The 16,098-nt window shown below is 36.9% G+C and overlaps 1 protein-coding gene and 1 non-coding gene across 2 annotated transcripts in view; one reads left to right on the top strand and one right to left on the bottom strand.

The window, feature by feature from the left end:
- LOC113225502 overlaps nucleotides 1–16,098 on the top strand; it is a 44,888-nt gene that overhangs the window by 10,409 nt on the left and 18,381 nt on the right. Inside the window, exons 5-14 of the mRNA XM_026457817.1 lie at nucleotides 1,481–1,735; nucleotides 2,509–3,092; nucleotides 3,347–3,501; nucleotides 4,170–4,355; nucleotides 5,034–5,157; nucleotides 5,975–6,128; nucleotides 6,561–6,784; nucleotides 7,250–7,454; nucleotides 8,859–9,055; nucleotides 15,549–15,713. Coding sequence (XP_026313602.1) covers nucleotides 1,481–1,735; nucleotides 2,509–3,092; nucleotides 3,347–3,501; nucleotides 4,170–4,355; nucleotides 5,034–5,157; nucleotides 5,975–6,128; nucleotides 6,561–6,784; nucleotides 7,250–7,454; nucleotides 8,859–9,055; nucleotides 15,549–15,713 — 2,249 coding nt within the window. The remainder of the gene's footprint in view (nucleotides 1–1,480; nucleotides 1,736–2,508; nucleotides 3,093–3,346; nucleotides 3,502–4,169; nucleotides 4,356–5,033; nucleotides 5,158–5,974; nucleotides 6,129–6,560; nucleotides 6,785–7,249; nucleotides 7,455–8,858; nucleotides 9,056–15,548; nucleotides 15,714–16,098) is intronic.
- LOC113225517 lies at nucleotides 8,229–8,335 on the bottom strand. The gene has a single exon (XR_003310027.1). It is a non-coding gene; the product is annotated as a U6 spliceosomal RNA (small nuclear RNA).

A 16,098-nucleotide genomic window follows, 5' to 3' on the forward strand; every position in this document is an offset into this window, starting at 1 on the left:
GCTCGTGGTACGGCAAGAGAACCACTTCGAGAAAAAGAAAAAAGAAGTCGAGACGCTACGCTGTTCTTACGGATGACCGACATTTTTTTCATTGAAAAACCGCATTATTTTAAGTGATTTGTTTGCGTGTGAATATTCCCCTGGCGACGTACACCTCAAGCGTATACGGCCCTAACGAGGAGTTAGGGACGTATACGCTGTACAAGGTACGGCACAGTTTTTCTTCATAATATTTCTTTCTATCTTTATTTTCTCGATGCTATAGCCGTAAATCCGACTTTCCTTGCCTTCTTCTAGAACCGCGCCTTACAGTCCACACTACCATCGAATTTAATAGGTAGCAAAACCTCCCAGCCGCTTCATTACTACCTATAATAAGACAAGTAGGGCAACTCCCACCAGGGATCCTATTCAGAACTCTTTGATATTTTAACCGAATCGTTCGATTGGATATCGTTTTCGAATCGAAGGGCACTTTCCGAGCTATTCAGAACATTCGAGTTAAACGTTCGATTCGGATTCGGATACGACATCGTTATCCAGCAGCGTTTACGGAGCTAGTCGATGAAATAGATTAGAAGAAAAGTGAAAATACTTTTATATACATTTTGAAGACTTTAAAAGGCCTAAAATATAGCAATGCAAATAAATTAATAAAATTGAACAAAATCCAGACTTTCCATAATATATTCTTGCTTTGTAAACAATAGGACGTTCGGTAACTTTCATTCGACAACTATATTCTGAATAACGTTTGTAGCCTTTGCCGGTCGAGAAGCTCTAGTAATCATAAGTTTCGGATGTTATGAATAAAAATTAAAAGAAATCGTACGAAATCGGTTCTGAATCGACCCCCTGTTCGGCGCATCAATGCCTACACTTCGTTCGGAGCATGGGTTGTCACATTATTAATTTATTTGTACCTACAGGTTGTAAACATAATTACTTTTAAATTAAGATATTCATCACAGTGTTACCAAGCGCTAACATGTTTTTGTATCACCTGATACAAACACGTCGGTGTTCACAGCACTATCTTAATGTAACGTCCACAAATGTGTGCGAGTAAACCATTGAATTTTATTCCTACATTGGTGATAGTTAGCGAAGCAGACAACTACACAGGAAGCACTTGGTAATCGCACAGTAAGACTCGTAGTTGGTTTTTGATATCCATATAGCGAAACGGGGTACTACCATGTTATAAACGCTGCCTAAGTGTCTCTAACGCGAGGTTAATGTGACAGGTGTCGCTAGCGAAACACAAGTTTCACAGCGCCCTGACCTGTCACAAGATGAAACAACATTTTGTATATGTTCAAACATTTTACGCGGTCGCTAGCGATAAAGCGTGAAACACGGACAACGAGTGCGGGTAATCTCATGGTAGAGGCAAAGATATTATATAGAATTAGGTACTAGTTTAAAATGTAGAAAATATCTGAACCCATAACGGTGAAGAAAATTTATTGTTTTTCAGCAAGGTGCACTGTCAAAGCAGCAACATACGTAGAATGCCAAGTTTTAGAGAAAACCGAATTCATAAAACTAATGGTCACATATCCGATCTTGGTTGATAAAGTAAAAACTGAAATACAAGAAAGAATCGATCGCAGTCATAAAATAAAGATGTCATGGGATGACTCCAGTTTCTTGTCACTGAATATTTACGCTTCTCGGGATCGCGAGAAGAGTAGCATTAAAAGGTTGAAGGATAAGTTGAGATATCTTCAAGGTGAGGATTACGGGCAAAACATGATACAGTACCTAATTGGTCAATATGTGAAATGTAATAGAAAAAAAAACAAGTTTATGCAAGTTTGAGCGAAAGTACAAATATAAAATATGTAGGTAGGTTTGTAGTAGTGATATCAAGTGACGGGGCAAACGAGTCGTGTGCCTGGTGGTAAGCGACACGCCCATCCATAACGGTTGTAAATCAAACTTTTAAATCGTAAAGAAAAGGCTGCTGCCACTGCATTTGTTGTCGCCCTGTGACATAAAGTCTTTCACAAAAAGATCCACTGCTACTACGAGTAGAACCACATTTACGTACGTCAATAATTTAATGACTTAATTTAACATTAAAGTATTCTAGGTAATATGTATTAAGGTGGTATTACAACGCAAATCAACTTTGCAGTAGATACTTCCATCTTGGGTTACTTGAATTTCAATGATTTTCAATCGACCACCGGCAAACTGCCTCCGTGGTCGAATGGTTACCATTCTGGTCTGCCACACAAAAGTAGGTCCCAGGTCCGATTCCCGGGTCGGGAGAAATATTTGTATCGCCTTCATTTATTTTTCTCGTGAGTTTCGATGTCATTTGTGGTTGTATATGTGTGTGTGTGTCCATGGCACCCGCGATCACTTTATTTTACATATAGGTATATACATACGCTGCCTTATCGCAGTGAGACTTAAATATTTACTCATTAGACTTTTGTTTCATGTCATATTGTGACAGTTCAAACATCGTTATTAAGTTTTAAATTTTAATTTCAGGTCTTACCGATACTGAGCCTTTATCAGATGACCGTCTCGACGAAAACTGCTTAGATCTATACATAGTGTCTGAACACGTGAAAAAGCGGAACGTTCCTTTTACATGTGTCAATGTTAGCTTCCCGTGGATTCTAGAAGCAGACTGCTATCTCGTCAAGTATTGGGAGTTATACATGCTCTTCATTACCTTTTACGTGTGTTTGGTATTCCCATATTACATCGGCATAAAGAGACAATTTCCAGAAGGAGTTTACTTCTATAGCCAAATAATTATCACGATATCTTTGATTGCGAACATGGTAATGACGATTACAACCGCAGTAAAAACGAAGAAGAAATATGTAACGCAGTTTTGGGACATATTGAGATTCAGAATGAATACTCTTGGATTTTACTTAGATATGTTTGCATTAATTCCTTTTGAATACATAGTTTCGATTCATCGCTCAGGTATATATCAAGATATGCATAGGAAACACTTGTTTTATTTGTGCAAAGGAACTAAACTTTGTCTGGTTTGGAGGTTATCGAATTTCTTTGAGAATTTGGAGAGGAAATTGCTGCTTAATTCTCTTATTGTTAAGGTACGGAATATTCTAGTAGTATATTTTTAGATCCCACATAAGTTATTTAATCTCCAAAAAGATTTATCACAAGTTTTAAAACAAAACCCCTTCAAAGACTACCTATAAAGCAATCTGATGATGTACATAGTGTGACTAGCAATGATAGGATGCGCCTAAAATATCAGGCTCAGTGGTGAACCTTGCGAAAGGTTGGCGTTCAGAGATAGAGTGGACTGATGATTAACCCATATTTAATTGAAGATTCCTTTAAGGTGACCAAATACTGTGTCTACATTTGCCTACTATGTTACTTATGTGGCGTTGTCTTGTACATGGAGTCATGTTTCGTAAGTCCCTGTTCCGAGGACTCTTGGTTTACAAAAGCGTTGAGCTGGGAAGAGAGGCGTTCAGGAGAACATGGATCTAAGTAAGTATTACTATTAACTTAATTATTTAAAAGCCACTAATCACAAATGTATGAATCTGCTTAAAAAGTAACTACCTGAGTAAAAAATTAGTTAGGATCACGAGTTTTTTACAATAGGTAACTGCGTTGTACAAGACGTTACTAATATTGTTCATGTAGTTTTTGTGGGAATAAGGAACAATAGAAAGTACTTTCCTAAACTACCTGAGGTTTATAGGTGACTCGAAACTAGTAGAGATTCCGCCTTCCCCTTTGCATCATCAGGGGACTAGACGTGGGCTGGGATTCCACCCCTATGTTGTGGATAGTCCCAGGATTCGCACGAAGCGTTTCGCTTCCACATTTATATGGCGAGCGGCTAGAGACTAGAATTCCCTCCTACCTGCGGACTTATTCCCGGAACATTGTAACTTGAACCTTTTCAAGGCGAGAGTGAATAGGCATTATTTAAATGTGCATGCTATATCGTCGACCTCATAATCACTTTCCATCAGGTCAGATGGAGGTCAAATGCGCACTTAATTTTTTTTTAGAGACGGACCTAAAAAAATCGGGAGATCGGGCTAGCCGAACAAATTTTCAATTTCTATTTTCGATCATGTGTACGAGTTTTTCTTGGGCAGATCTAGCACACCATAGTCAGAGAGGTCATCCTGCCTATTTTACAGAGTGGAATACCCAATAATAACATCGGTCTATTTCGCCACCACTCTTCTCCTGTCAGTGGGTTTCGGAGATTTTACCCCAGGCGACAAGTATGACATGGGTGTAGTTGCCTTCCTCAGTCTGTATGGGGTTTTACTCACTGGATATTGTGTTTCGGAGTTTTCTGCTGTTGTTACTCATTCGTCAAGGTAAGTATTGGTATACATAGTTGTAAATATAATAAAACACCGTCAATATCCAAAGGGTTTCCCAGGTGCGGGGCTATGAGTGTGTGCAAAAAAAATTGACGACAATACCGAACGAAGAGTATAAACCATTATGATTACTTTGTATTGTTGAATATTATACTCCACTCAGAGGATGTTGGATAATGGTATGGTATACTAACTGTGGTGGATTCAGAGTTCACTTATGCCACTTAGGACTGCTGAAGACTTCGGACCGCTACCTCTGTACCCCAAGGAGTACGATACGCGCGGCCATTTTCTCCCCATCCATATACGCTCTGCTTGTTTATGATACCTAAACTGAAATGGTGTTCATTATGTGGTGCGTGACCTGTTAGTGCGGCAGTTAGAGTGTGTAGCTGTTGCCTTGCTACACACATGTTTAAGAATTTTTCGGCATAGAACTGGCGTTGAACATTTGGAATGCTTCCCTAGCCTATCTACTTACCGTATCTAATGGTATCCAGGTGTACTTGAATGATATTATTGCACAGTTTACCAACACTATGTTTAAAAAAATGAAATATTTTATTCATTATTTTTGTAGCTCCACCAGATCGCCTTTATAAATATGTAGTTACCTATCCAAATAGGTATAAAGGTTTGTTCAGGAATTATCCTCGAGAACTTTTTTTACAGAACAAAAACAGCGTTTTTAGAAGTGATCATAACGATAGACAAATTCATGAAGGACAACAACATGCATCTTTCGATTAAGAATAGAATAATGGCCTTTTACGAACTCCAATGGCAATATAATCAGGTAAATCAATTTCAATTACAGGTAGCAAATCACATGTTTGTCATTCTACTCTTCGTGTCATGAGAAAGCCATGCTCGTATTTCACGGATGACATCTGAGACGAGAATGTAAACGCGCCAACCGAATCGTTGTAATTAGTTGAAAACGTCCTTTCTATTTAATCTAAGTAGAACCAATTTTATGTACAATTTTTTCACATTTGAGAGAGGTCCTTGTGCTTGTAGCAGTAGAGCTCCATGTGAAAGAGTTCATCCAGTGTAGTATTGCCTTACCTATTTCTACCGTCAAGCGGTAATGTGAGTTATTGCGTTACGTTTCCGATGCTAGTGAAATTACAGGCACACGGGACTTGACAACTTATGTCCCAGGGTTACGGGCGCAGTGACAGTACTCCTCAGATCTTTGCTATTTAACGCTCTGAGTGGCTTTGCAACTGTTACGGACAGGCGTGTCGCCTAACACCAGGCAATATTTCGAATCCTTGTTGGTGTAGGTACTATCTAAAGCCACATGTAATCATAGGCACGTTACAAACGCCTTGCACACACATGAGTCACGAAAATAGCACGAACTACATTAAACAAATGTGAAATGTTTATTTATGTACCTATATGTGATATATACATATTTTAGAACCCTCCTAAAGTATGCAAAATTTATCGACTAATTTCGTTCGTCGAATTTTTAAGCCACTCTCTTGAAAATTGTGATTTCGCATATGGCCCATGGGTGCGTTTTATATTGGTGGATTTCTTGAACTTTAACCTAAGGTTACCTAATCAATTATCAATGATGTTCTTTGAATGTTTCTTTTAAGGGCGTCGAATTAACCGACGAAAACTGGTTAGAGAAAACAGTAGTGCCCTCAGAACTGCGAAAGAAAGTCTTGCATCAAGCACGCTTCAAAGCTTTAACCTCTATACAATTTTTTCAAGTAAAAAATAAAGCTTATATCCACACTTTGACTGAAAGTAAGTATAAGTCAAATGGTAAGAACCAAAAATGTCTCGCATGGACCTTACACAAAGCACGTATATATAGCGTATATATAACTTAATTTATAGCGTCACGAATTTCTACATACAATAAATGGGTCTATCCACGATTCAACAAGCGTAACGTCTAGGCCTCGGATATGGTGTAGATGGAGTTGGCTCAGTAGATAGTATGTAAACAGGTAAGATGGAAACGAGCATGATTCGAAGACTACAGGTGCAAATCTATTAGAATAGTGCAAAATAGAGGTGTAAACGGATAATAATGCCTGTAAGGTTTTGTAAAGGCGACTTCCCACTGCTCGTATTCCCACAGGGGGCGCATTGGCGAGAGTTCGCGCGTCCCGTGGTGTCACGGGCCGTGGTTAGCCAGCGTAAGGGTTTCTTGTGACTATCGACATTTTTCAGGCGCTAGAGATATAATACTCCCACCAGGCGAAATAGTTTACTACGGTGGAACTATAACAAGAGAGTTATACATAATAGAAAGTGGATATTGCTTGGTAACTTCAGATGAGATGAGAAAAGCATCAAAAGAAAGATTGATAGGGCCGGGAAACCATCTGGGTTTACTGGTACTGTTATATGGAGTGCCTGCTGTCAGTACTGTGGTCACGTTAACTCATTGCAAAGTAGGTAATTTTCGTATTGAAGAAACTATAGAAAAAAGCCTCTCATATTAAAAAATCAATACCAGGGTAAGAACACCAATGAGAGCGTTTCTAAATTTGAAACTTACCACGAACTTTTCGGTGAAGGAAAACATCGTGATGAAACCTGCACATGAAAGAAGGTTCACAACCTTCGGAAAAGGTATGAAGTCCCCAACCCGGCCAGAGTGGCGGACTATGGCCTAAAACCTCGCCTGAAAAGAGATCCGTGTCCACCTGTGAGACGTAGAAATGGGTGGATGATGATGATAGCGTTTCCAAGCTCCTTAGCATTAAAACTAAGTCACACAGAGTTGGATGTAGAAGACATAAAATTGCCCATACCAGTTGAAAACACAAACATCAACGCAGTGTGATCCATGAAGGGCGAAACTTGTACCTTTGGAACTCCAAGGAGTGCATGCATGATGAATTTTAATTTTGCAGCTCATTAGTATCAGCTATGCAGCTTATACATCAGCGCTGAGTTTGTTTCCTGATATGCGAGAGCATACCGGATTACTAACCCGAAAGGAATTGAAATTAATCGAAAAACAGGCTAAGTCTAAAGTCGAAGGCGTTTTTGTCTCTCATTATAGCCAAACGGGGATGAAATATAGAATCACTAATATACTTCAAGAGTATTACAACGGTAAGAAACCTGGAAGACTAGTGATAATCATAATAACGCACACACCATAGCCCCGCACCAAGGAAACCCTATATCACGAGTGTCATGAACACACACAGACAATCACAAATTACATCCAAACTCACGACAGAAATAAATATAGGCCATATAAATATTTCTCAGTCCAGCGTAGTAACCGTTCGGCCACAAAGGCAGTTACTGTAGATAGTGCCTGTACCATGAGTTTAGTAACAGATTTTGCTAGTGACCACGTATAGAACTTCACAATTTAGTATAACAAATTGTACAGCGCCTCTAGCGGTCACAAGAGGCAACATATTACATACAATCATAAAAATGTTTTAAGCGTAGTCGTTACCGCTACCACGTCACTACCACGATTTTTTTTTTTTGTAAATTCGTAATTACTCCTCTGCTTTGTTATAATTTTTAATAAGAAAGATCGAACACTTAGAAAAAATCATTCGATCCGGCTGGATTCAAACCAGCACTCTCAGGCCATCCGCGCCAGATGCTCTGCCAATTAGCCACAGAACGAACTAGCGGACCTTATGATTTTTTCTATGTTCTTCTTGTGTATCTTTGTTTTTGGTTCTTAACTACTTTTTTACCGTAGCGCCATCTGTGAGAAATTTATTTATTCACTCAGAGAAGTAGGTACTGTGGCTTATTATTATTCGTTTTATTGTTCGTTAGGGGAGCGATAAATTCCCCAAAGTACTATAGCATAGGACGTAACTCAGGTAGCGTTGCGAGACATACTTTTGAACATAAAAAAATGTGGAATGCTTCACGATTTTGCGTGTCATCCTTGCGCAGGGGCCATGCTAATCTTCTCTTTATCGTTCCAATTTCAGTATATGTACTGCCGAAGCAAGTAAATATACTAAAATTGGAACGATAATATATAGGATAGATAATATAGGGCGCCTCCACCACTTATAGAATAGGACGTAGCTCAGTTAGCGTTGCGAGAGATACTTTTGAATATAAAACTGGGATTATCTTCTTATATAGATATTTATTACGCTTTTTTCTTATTTACTCATGGAAGCTTCTTCTAGAACTGTCAAGATTTTCTTCTTTTTTTCTATCTTATTTTCTAAACATTCCAAACACAAACCTATATTAATTCAGCCAGCATTTCTACTCATAGAGTAGAGCCTAGACTACAGTACCTTTACAGCTATCATCGCTGACTAGAGACATCGCTGTAATTGTATTTTTTAAAGTTTTTTTAATGTCACTATGTTTTACTATATTTTTTTTGTAAAACTACTCCACTATATTGTTTATTATAATTATTAATAACAAAGATTAAGAAGATTCGTTCGAGTATTACTTAGCTCTGTAAATTTTCGCAATTCTAACTTTATTAGTGAGCTTATAAAAACCTTTTTGCAGACTCTTTCATCAGCCTATTGGACCACTACGAGAAGAAAAAAATGAGTTACTTGAAGTCATACAAGGAGTTCCATACATTAAACTCCATCGCTCGATTCTTGCTGTTACCCATCGCTATTAAGCCAGACGGCTTATTCCTCAAGACTTGGGCAATTGTGAGAGTCACCGTGGCATTTTTATTGTGTTTCATTATACCGGTATGCATTTTTACCACAGCCTCTATCTGATTTTTTTTTAATCCTCTTCAAAAATAAGCCCGAAGAGTCCAGGAGACCTAGTCATACTTACTATAATATTTCAGTAGCAGAAGAGCTCCCAGTGAAAGAATTCGTCCAGGGAAGTACCTTACCTATTTCTACCGCCAAGCAGTAATGTTAGCATTACTGTATTCCGGTTTTGAAGGGTTAAGGGTGCTGGTGAAATTACAGGCACATGGGAATATTCAATTATGTCTCAGGGTGACGAGCGCAGTGGCAGTGCACCTCAGATCTTTGCGATTTAAATCTCTGAGTGGCATTATAGCTGTTATGGACGTAGCGTGTAGCTTACCATCAGGCGCACTACTTGTTTGTCCCGTCACATCATATTATAAAAAAATAAAATAAGTATTTATGAGGTGGGTGTCAAGAAATGTAGGACGCATTTAGTATGTTCATGAGATTTCAGCTCTTGTAGTGCTGGAGCCTTTTTAAGGACATTACGTTAGATATAAGGTTTTATATAAGATAAAGATTACGTTACTCCTAAATCAAGTTTATTTCTAGTAGTTAACCGTAGATCTTTAAATCCACTGATGAAATGGTATGAATCCTTCACATGTGCAGAAGTGTTCCCTCTTAATGGTGACAGTACCTTTGCCATGTGTTGAGCCAGTTTGTAGGTTGGTGTGTCAATCTGGCTAACTATGGGACGGAGTGGGGTGTTAGCCTTACGTATTTTTGGTAACCCATACAATTTTCGAGGTTTTACGCAGCAGGGTACAAACTCACTTACATCAAGTTTCAGCGTATCGGAGTGCTCAGATATTAACTTAGTTGTTTTTAATATCTTGGTTGTAGGGTCTTTCTTCACCTTTTTATAAGTGCTTTCATCCGATAGTAAGTCAGTTATTTTACTGTTATAATCTGACGTATTCATGACCACTGTCGCGTTACCTTTATCTGCACGGAGGATGACTAATTTAGGATCTTCGCGCAAGGTCTTCAGCGGGTTATATTCATCTCGAGTAAGATTTGGTCTGGGCTGTTTATTTGAACGCAATATTGACGAAACATCTTGGCGTATTGCCTCCAAATCTTCCTTTCTCATGTTGTTTTTAACTAGACAATCCTTAACGTTACAAATAATTTCTTCGTATGGAACTCGAAATTTCTTCGTATGGAACTCGACGAGGAGCCACTGCGTAATTCAAACCCTTTTGCAAAACTGAATAAGAAACTGAATTCGTTTGAAACAACAAATATACGCGATTTAAATCCGGAAAAATAGTTTCATTTCCTATGTGTAACAATCGCGAAAACCTAAGAACTCGATATTTACTTTAGTTTGTTTCCCATTAGTTAACCATACATAGAAAGGTTATGTCCATTTTATTCTGTCTGAGATTGTTTTGGATGTTCAGAATTAAGCAATTCTGTTTGCTAGAATTATTGTGATGTTTTACTGTGTTAAAATAAACAGCCGGTGTTTGAAGTAACATGCGGAACAATTGCTTGATATTTGAAACAAGGCAGAGAAAATGAGCACTTGTATCAGTAGTGTAAGAATCGCATTGGTTTGGTTTGAAAGATTGCTAAAGCTGCACACAACTAAACATGACAAAATAATAAAATGTAAAAGAAATAGGCCAAGTCTCTCGACTCTTTCACAATGAAAAGTTGTACGATATCATGTAGAACCATGTCTTGCGCTCTTTAAACCTTTGACTTTCTATTGAACAAACAGTTCAATGATAATAAATCTATATTTACAATTGACAAATCACGCGGAGGCAAAAAATGGTAGGTAGGTACCCGAAATATAGCGCAAGTAGGTTCGGCTAATCTTAATATTCGTAAGTCAAAAAAAAAATCAGTCGTAAAATTTTTGCAACATGCCGATTTTTCCAAATATAACCAAGTTAATAATTCAAGCGTTACTTTGTGAAATCCATGAAAGTAAAAATGGAGATAAATTAAATTGCTACTCCAAAACCTTTCCTCCGGATACAATTAATAAAATAAATAACACAAGCGTACCTAACTACAGTCACAAATATCAACACCAAAAATACACACATCAAGTGTCTAGGGATCAAGCACTTTTTTTGCAAATTACCGCAAAATCAGGTTTTTTAATTATTTGTTTAACATTGATGGATTTTATAGTCATATCTGAAAATATAAATTTGAAAATTAAATTGAGCAAAAAAATGCAATGATGTTAAAAAAATCATTAAATAGGTAGTCTGTTTTTCGGTAATTAACAAAAACGTGCTTGATCCCTCGACTTGAGCTTCTCTACGAGGCATCCTCATGGGTTGTCGATTGTTCGGCCGAAAAAACTCATTCTTATCAAAGTAATTTACTTCCATTATCAAATATAAACTTCTCAGCTATAACATAAAAATATTATAAATATACGTATTATGGTTTCTTGACAAACCACATGAGAGTTAAAAAAATAACACCAACATAAATTTAATTAGGTCTACGTAATGTAGGTGACTACATCCTTTCTATTTTACGAGACATATTGCAACAACAATAGTTATAAAAATGTTGTAACACGAACCGTTAAACGTTTATTTTAAGAATTACTAGTTTGAATTGCTTTTCACGCTTTTGTTTTGAGATTTTTTTTTTATGACTACGACTTACCCTACCCATGTGATTTCGTGAGTAGGTAATGCTGAAAAACGCTCGAAATAGTTATTATGGGATACCTAGATCATCTCTTGTACAAAGTTGAGCACGTCAAGCTTGACATTTAAGGTTAAAATTCAACACCAAGCCGCTTACGATAAGAATGGTCCAAAGTACAAAGTGTACTGCTAAGTGGCGTAAGGTGTAATTTCCTACAAAGTATTTTTATTACTCTGTAGTCTAATGTCCCATTATACCACATTCCTGTAGTCTAAGGTCCCATTATATCACATTCCTGTACTATACCGTTACTTAATTCGAAACAAGTGAGATAAAGGGAAGTACTATACTGCTTACCTTCCTCGTCACAACCAACGCATTTGCGTTTCGGTAACTTTCGAGATATTGTCACCTAAAAAAATCAATTGCACTGATTTTGCTGAACAAATAAAACAAACTAAATAAGACTGATTAGGGTGGGTTGTAGATCTCGTTTCCCTGATCCCAAAAATGTTTAATAACTCAATTTCGCTAAAATGTCGATTACGTTAATTATAATAAGGATATATGGTCAAGATTCAATTACCAATTTTAACTGCCTCTGTGGCCGAACGGTTGCCATGCCGGACTGCCATGCAGAGGTCCCAGGTTCGATTCCCGGGCCGGGAGAAATATTTGTATGGCCTACATTTATTTGTCTCGTGAGTTTGGGTGTAATTTGTAATTGTCTACTTGTGTGTCCATGGCACCCGCGACTATTATTTTCGCGCGTTATTATTATTATTACCAATTCTCCTACACTGAGTCTATAGGAATAAATTTTGATTAACTAATTTATCACTTGCTTTATAGAAAAACTTCGGAGTTCATAATAACTCTTCAAAAAACGTGTAAAATTTCCATGCTGCACTGCCACTCAGATGGCGATTCACGGGCCGGAAGAAATATTGTTGTTATTGTTTATTAAGCCAACGATCAGTGTGTGAGAACACGGTCTTAATCTCCTTCAAGATCCGTGCTTAGCAATGGAACATAATTATAATTTTACTAATTTTATTCATTTTTATGAACAACTCGGGCTTGAGCAAATAATTGACTGTCATTATATTTTCATACAATTAAAATATATTTTTATTACTTTATTTATGACAGTTTTGTTACCTCTTGCAGTAGGAAAAGTAAAGCCTCTCTACGAATGTCATATTAAATGTACGGGAGCGTTTTATTGTTAATTGTTTTTAAAAAGTTATTGATGTCGATTTACTCATTAGGTAACGTACTTTCAATATCAGTTTAAAGCTTTTTGATATCTCTTATATTTATGGAATAATCGCTTGGGCACACTTAACAATTAACGATGGAGCAACTCCCATATATATTACGGATTTTCTTCCAGCCAACTGAGTCCGTAACGCGCCATTATAGCAAATTTCTTATTCTTGAAATAGAAATAAAAAACATTTATTCCTTTAAAAAAAAACGAAAGAATAACACAGATTTAGACAAAGGACTAAATTACAAATAATAAAAAAGTACACAGCGTGTATGCTGTGCTGCTAAGGAAACCACGGTTTCCCCACTCAGCTTGTAAAGTGCCAGGACGCTGATTTTCAGCGGATCCGGCAACAGAACACAAGTGACACGGAACATATTAGCCGTCACAGATTGACGTCAACTAATTATATTTGTATTGAATTGATATTCAATATTTTTTTGTGAAATTACTCTGCTAGTTTGTATATAATATATAATTATTAATACAAAGACCGAACACTTAGAAAACATTCCTTCGATCCGGCCAAATTCCAACCGACGTCTTCAAGCAAACCGTGCCAGACGCTAAGCCAACTAAGCCACGGAACAGACCTCATCAATTTTTCTGTGCTTGTTGTCGTGTCTTTGTATTTGGTTTTTCAACGACTTTTTAGTCGTAGCGCCATCTATGAGAAATCTATGAAAGTTTTATCACCCAGTTAGATACAGCTAGCGTGCTTGGCGAGAGATGTCGCTATTCACTGTATTTTAAATTTTCATTAACTCCACTCCCACTTAAAACCACTCCCATCAAAATTCTCGAGGAGAAAAGACCTTCAATCATGTAAACCTTTACATGACATACTCCAACCATTATATTACATATGAATACAGTTTACTTACGTTCGTCTAATCTGTAGCGAGTGTTTTTATATTATTGTACCTGTTTTTATACCATTGTTTTTGTAACAGCCTTTTCCTTTCTTCTTTCTGTTTACCTTTTACCTTTTACAATAGGGTAGACGGAGGCAATTGAAACATTGTCCATATTTCGATGATTTTTAAACACAAATTATTGGATTTTAAACAATGAATTTACGTGTGTAAAATGATAACTAAGTTTCTAAAAGATCAAAGATTGTGGTAATGTTACTGTGTGTATGTACTTTACAGTAGTTTTGAAGATAATGAATATTCTTCTCTAATACGTCCACTGGTGCAGTTGTAACACATATTCCGGAGGCAATTGTGGCGTTACAATTGACCCACTGTTACAATTGATCCTGTGACCATTTTGTAAATAATACTTTTTATTGTTTTATAAAAAGATCAAATCCAAATATTAAAGTTTTAAGATGTATAACGAATAAATTGCACAAACGTAAAGAAAACGCACATTTTAATTACAGCATATTATTTTAAAAAAATGGAAATTAACTGGGCCATTGTGAAAATGCTCTAGTATCATTAATACGAGTACATACCTTCTATTAACAACTTGATTTGCACCGCAGGCAGAAGAGAAGTGCTAAGAATAAAAAGCACAGGTTTACGGACAAGCCTGTCCTTAGAACATAGTCTGCAAACATTAAAATGTTGTAATCCGTGATATGGTAACAGATACTTTAATATTATGCTCTGGTGGTAATAGTAACAAAGGGGGCAGTTGTCGCAAAGAACATCTCATTCAATTGACTTACAAATAAATGGACGACGGGTCTAATACAAAAACCACGAAAAAAATGTCCCAAGTCAACCTATTTAAACGTAGTGACATGTAAAGGAATATGAAAAAGCTTTTAAATTGTAATGTCATCGCAGTACTGTCTAATTTTGCTTGCTACGCTGTCAGTCAAACAAACGAAGACTAAAGCGTGAATGACGCTCTGTACACGATTTTAACTCCCTATAACTTCGGACACTTTTTAGCGCGGACCCGACGTCCATTTATTTGTAAGTCAATGCATTCAAACCAAAAATTAATTTTCGGGTACAAACTTTTGCATTTAAGGTAATTGTGTTTAGATTAGGTATATTAATACAATTTTTTCTGACTAAATTTCAAATTCATGGCCATAAAAAGCATTGCCATTAAAATTAAGACTACTATTTTTGATTGTTTTTACATGTTTTTAACTGTCAGTATAAATAATTAATAGTGTTATATCTCATTAAAACAAGACTGAAATGAGGTTCCCTTTAATAATAAAAACATTCGTACTTTTCTATATTTTCGCTGCGTTTTATTTTTTTCAAAAGGGGAAAAGGGGCCTTAGTAATAAATCTCCCGTCTCAAAACCTTTAAATTCTACATTTTCAAAGCATAATATCGAATAATCACTAACAAATATTTGTAGCCAAATACATTTACCTTACCTTACACGGGAAATGTTTTAGGGATACGTTAAAGCAGTTCCTTAATCGAAGCGTGCGTAAAAAGTGTTACTTTTGCCTCCGGTCTACCCTATGATGTGGACAGAGCGTTACTTTCTGGCATAATTACGCAAGACTCGCGTGACAGTTCTCCCACTAGACTATTACCATTCAATATTATGTGTAATTTACTAATTGCACGTAATATGTTCGTTTACAGATAACAGTATCAATGGCTCCTCTCTGCTCCACGTTCAATCTTGCAGTTGTGGTGATGGAAGCTTTCTGCTACTTGGATTTGTATGTGCGGCTCCACGTCGCCTATTACGGACCGAAAAATCAATTGATTTTTCACCCTTACTTGATGGCAAAGAACTATTTGAGCGTTAGTGTTTTGTTTTCACACTTATAAGTTATTTTAAGGCGAAGTTCGATTCTCTGTACACAACACTCTGAAGAGATAGAATCAATTTACATTACGGCGGAACGGAATGGAAGCAGATTTATCAAGGCTGTAACATAATTGTACACAGCATAATGAACTTTATGTCAAATGTATGCAAACTAGATACGATGCGGTAGCTGTGGGAATTCCTGAGACTGCGCGACCTGTATTTTGGCAAGTATCATTATGCTATAGTAACAAATTTCGCCTCTATTCCATTCCGCAGTAAAGTAAATTGAGTCTTCCTGCGATCGCTAACTCGCCGATAATAAGATGATAACATCTTTGTTTTGAAGAAACTTGCCTTAAAAGTGAAATGCTTATA

The sequence above is a fragment of the Hyposmocoma kahamanoa genome, unplaced genomic scaffold, assembly GCF_003589595.1.
Source record: "Hyposmocoma kahamanoa isolate Upper Pololo Valley unplaced genomic scaffold, ASM358959v1 161, whole genome shotgun sequence".
In the NCBI taxonomy this organism is placed as follows: domain Eukaryota; kingdom Metazoa; phylum Arthropoda; class Insecta; order Lepidoptera; family Cosmopterigidae; genus Hyposmocoma; species Hyposmocoma kahamanoa.